The sequence below is a fragment of the Miniopterus schreibersii genome, assembly GCF_964146895.1.
Source record: "Miniopterus schreibersii genome assembly, chromosome: 19".
Lineage (NCBI taxonomy): Eukaryota > Metazoa > Chordata > Mammalia > Chiroptera > Miniopteridae > Miniopterus > Miniopterus schreibersii.
The window spans coordinates 20,697,475-20,701,073 of NC_138119.1; the positions used below are offsets into that span (position 1 = coordinate 20,697,475).

A 3,599-nucleotide genomic window follows, 5' to 3' on the forward strand; every position below is an offset into this window, starting at 1 on the left:
CTTTGCATGTTAACTCACAAAAACTCTTAAGAGGTAGGCACTATTATTATCTTTTTTTTAAGATGAAAAAGACCAAGGCACAGATGGGTTAAAAAACTTTCCAAAGGTTACACAGCAAATAAAAAGTGGAGCTGGGATTCCAACACAGGATGCTTGTCTTCAGGACCTGTGGGACTAACTGGAACTGACCCTCCAGGAACCCAGCCCAGGACCCTGGGCAACCCTGTGGTGACTCTGCCCTAATGCCATCTACTAAGTGTCAGTAGATTGTTGACTGACCAGAAAATTCTGGAACACTCTTCCCCTACATTTTTACCTTGACACAAAATAAAAGTATGACATCATGATGAGAATACAGGGCTTCTCTATTTGTATTTTTAGAACTTGCTTGACTTTTCCCAGGTTGGCTGGTCAGCCCTCCTGTTGGAGAAAAACCATTGTGAGGAACCTGCACCACCTTCCATCTAACCTATGTGACAGTTGTGCTTGTTCTAAAATCTAGAGCACAAAGTGATAGATGCGGCTCTAGTGGAGAACCAATCACTTTGTACCGAGACACAATTTCCTGATAAACAACCAAAATGTAGGAACTTTTAGAACCCCCCTTTTCTTTTTTCGGGTTTAGAATTAACAGATGCTAAGAGTATATGTGACTCAGGGGGTAAGGGACTCCTACAAAATTAGTATCTGCTAAATATCTGCAGTAATCCGATTTTGTTATCCAGGGGTCTCCCTTGCCACGTTTTGCCCTCATCTCCAGCTCTTCCAGGGGTGACCAGCAGCTTTCAGGTCAGCGCCGCCTTGGAAATGGAGGTGCGGGGTAGGCTAATCAGGAAGGATCCGGGCTTTATTGCAGAGCAAAGTCCACCTCCACGCTCAGATGAAAGTTCGAATGGTTTGTTTTGCTTTGGTTCTGGCAAGCCAGCGCGCAAACCAGAACTTTTACCTACAAACAATACAGGGCTACGCCTCCTCCTGTCAGCCACCCTCTGAGCGCAGGCCCTGCGCAGGCCTGTGGGTCGGAGCCGCACACCTTGTCCCCTTTAAGAGTCTGCTCCGCGGGACTAACGTTCGAAAGGCTCTGGCACCCATCCTCGGGCTCCGATTGGCCGCGCGCAGCTCATGAGGGCGTGTCAGCCCGCCCCGGAATGGTTGGCCGCCCTTCGCGATTGGCGGGCGAGGAGCCTATATAAGGCGCCGGGCGGCGGGGCTGCCCTCAGTTAGCGACCGGACGAGGGGCTGAATGTTTGTCTTTAGTGGAGGGGACGTAGGGGTCAGTGAGCACGTCATCAAAATTGGTTTCTCGTAGTCTTCACTTCAGTTCTCGAGGGTCCCCTGGGGCCGACTTGTTGAGGCCTGCGATTCCTCTCCCCGCTTCTGACCCGGAGCCCGGGCTCAGCCCTCACCTCCGCGCCTGCCGGCCGGTGAAGGGACGGCAAGCAGGATGGAGTTCAAGCTGGAGGCGCACCGCATCGTCAGCATCTCGCTGGGCAAGATCTACAACTCGCGGGTCCAGCGGGGTGGCATCAAGCTGCACAAGAACCTGCTGGTCTCACTGGTGCTTCGCAGCGCCCGCCAGGTCTACCTGAGCGACCCGTGCCCTGGTCTCTACCTGGCTGGTCCCTCTGGGAGCCCACTGCAGCTGCCGGGGGAGCCGGCGGCTGGGCCTTCCGCGGGCTGGGGAGAGCCACCCCCGCCGGCCACCCCCGTCGCCTGGCCGGAGACCGAGCCGCAGCCGGAACACCCCGCGGTCCCAGACGCGCTGCGGGCCGGTGACGCGGAGCCCGCGGCTGCCGTGCCCAGCGCCAGGGGCACTCTACAGGGCGGAGAGGCGGCGGCTGGGGGAGCTGCGGGCCAAGCCGGAGGCTCCGACGTCTTCCCCGAGGGGCCCGAAGAGGCTCGCCGCTGCTGCGGCTGCCCCCTAGTTGAGGAGGACAAGCCGGGGGCGCTGGGAGCGTCTCCCCACGGTGCCTGCTGCTGCGCGGAGGACGAGACCCCCGCGCCGCCCCCGGTCTGCCCCAGGAAGCGCAGCGCGGCGGGGGTGGGCGGCTGTGGCCCCTCCGGCTGCCCCGCGGCCGGCTCGACCCCTGTGAAGAAGCCGCGCCGGGATCTGGAGGAGCAGCCCGGCAGGGCGGAGGAAGAGGAGGAGATGGAGACCGGGAACGTGGCTAACCTCATTAGCATCTTCGGTTCCAGCTTCTCGGGACTCTTACGGAAAAGCCCCGGGGGCGGCCGGGAGGAAGCTGAGGCAGAGCCGAGAGGTCCGGAAGCCGCGGAGCCCGGGCAGATCTGCTGCGATAAGGCGGTGCTGAGAGACATGAGCCCTTGGAGCACAGCCATCGTGGCCTTCTGAGCTCGGCCGCGTGGGGGCTGGAGGCTGAGCAGCGGGCGTCCCGACGCGAGGGCCGGGCTTTCGCCGGCCCCGAGGGCGCCCCGGAGAGCGGCGGCGCCGCGCGCGCTGGGCGGGGTGCCGGGGGCAGCGCGCCCTGCCCTTGGCGGCCCTGCCATGTTGGCCTCTCTCGGGACCTCTCTTGAGACTTGGGAATGTGAGGCTTCTCTGAAGAGGACGGCCGTTAGTTAACGTGTGTCTGTGTATGTCTGTGTATGTCAGTTTGTCTTGTGCATTAAGACCCTTTTGTCCTTCTGGAATTCATCGCCCCTTCCCGGGGCTTGAGAGACGGGGGCAGGCAGGGACTTTCCTCCGCCCGCGGCCTCGAGACGGAAGCGGCTGCAGGGCCGGGAGTTCCCCGTTCGCGCGGCGCAGGAAGGGACTTCACACGCCCCTCGCAGGAAAGCTCGAGCCCTACCGGGCGGGAGCGGCGCTTCCGCGCAGGATTTCGTAAGACTAGAGTGTTTTAGTCTGAGTAGAGACGTGTATTCTTTCTCTCCCTCCCCTCCTTCCTCTCGCTGAAGAAACGTTTAAACCTTGTGGTAACTCTGGGAAAGGGGGATCCAAGCAGCCCTTGCCTTCCCCACAGGGAAAAGAGCTTGATGAACTTGGCAGAAGAGTTCAAGCTTGGAAATACGGAGTTTATAGAGAAAACGTATATTTTTAAAAGCTCTAGCTCAAAACTACTACACAGTGCTTTTAAAAAGTGTTTAATGAAACAAAGTTTACAGACAGAACCCCTAAGTGGAAAGACCTTATGGTTTTGTAGATATGGTGACTCCAGTCTTTGTTGTATAAAGGTTGGGGGAGCTGACGAGGTTTTTGTACAGTATTTTCTCCTTCGTTGTATTGATTTTTGTATAAGAATGTAACTTTACGTGTCTAACACGTATTAAATATTTTGAAGCAATATCACTGCCTCCTTGTCTGTGATCACCTGCTGGGTTGGGAGGAAGGGGGTGGAGGGGGAACTAATAGTCCAGGCTGGGAAATGGAAGGTGTGGTTCTTAATATCAGTCGGCCACAGACTGGGGATATTGTTTGCTGACTTCACTAAGTATCAAGAGAGACACACTTAAGGTTTCTCCCCCAGATCAGAGGACTGCTATTAGATACTAATATCAGTGGCCTGCCAGTTTCTTTAAACTTGCCCCGACAACTGCCTTTTTCTAAAGTCGGTTTAGGCCAATTTGACTTTTTACAGCTCAGT

The 3,599-nt window shown here is 56.8% G+C and overlaps 1 protein-coding gene across 1 annotated transcript; it reads left to right on the forward strand.

The window, feature by feature from the left end:
- Positions 1-1,208: 1,208 nt before the first annotated feature.
- IER5 (immediate early response 5) lies at positions 1,209-3,301 on the forward strand. The gene has a single exon (XM_081121927.1). The coding sequence runs from the start codon at positions 1,445-1,447 to the stop codon at positions 2,351-2,353; it is 909 nt and encodes a 302-aa protein (XP_080978053.1). The 5' UTR covers positions 1,209-1,444; the 3' UTR covers positions 2,354-3,301.
- The last annotated feature ends 298 nt before the right edge of the window (positions 3,302-3,599 follow it).

Excerpts from the sequence above, each read along its gene's own strand:
- IER5 (XM_081121927.1), top strand. The coding sequence starts at position 1,445 with ATGGAGTTCAAGCTGGAGGCGCACCGCATCGTCAGCATCTCGCTGGGC.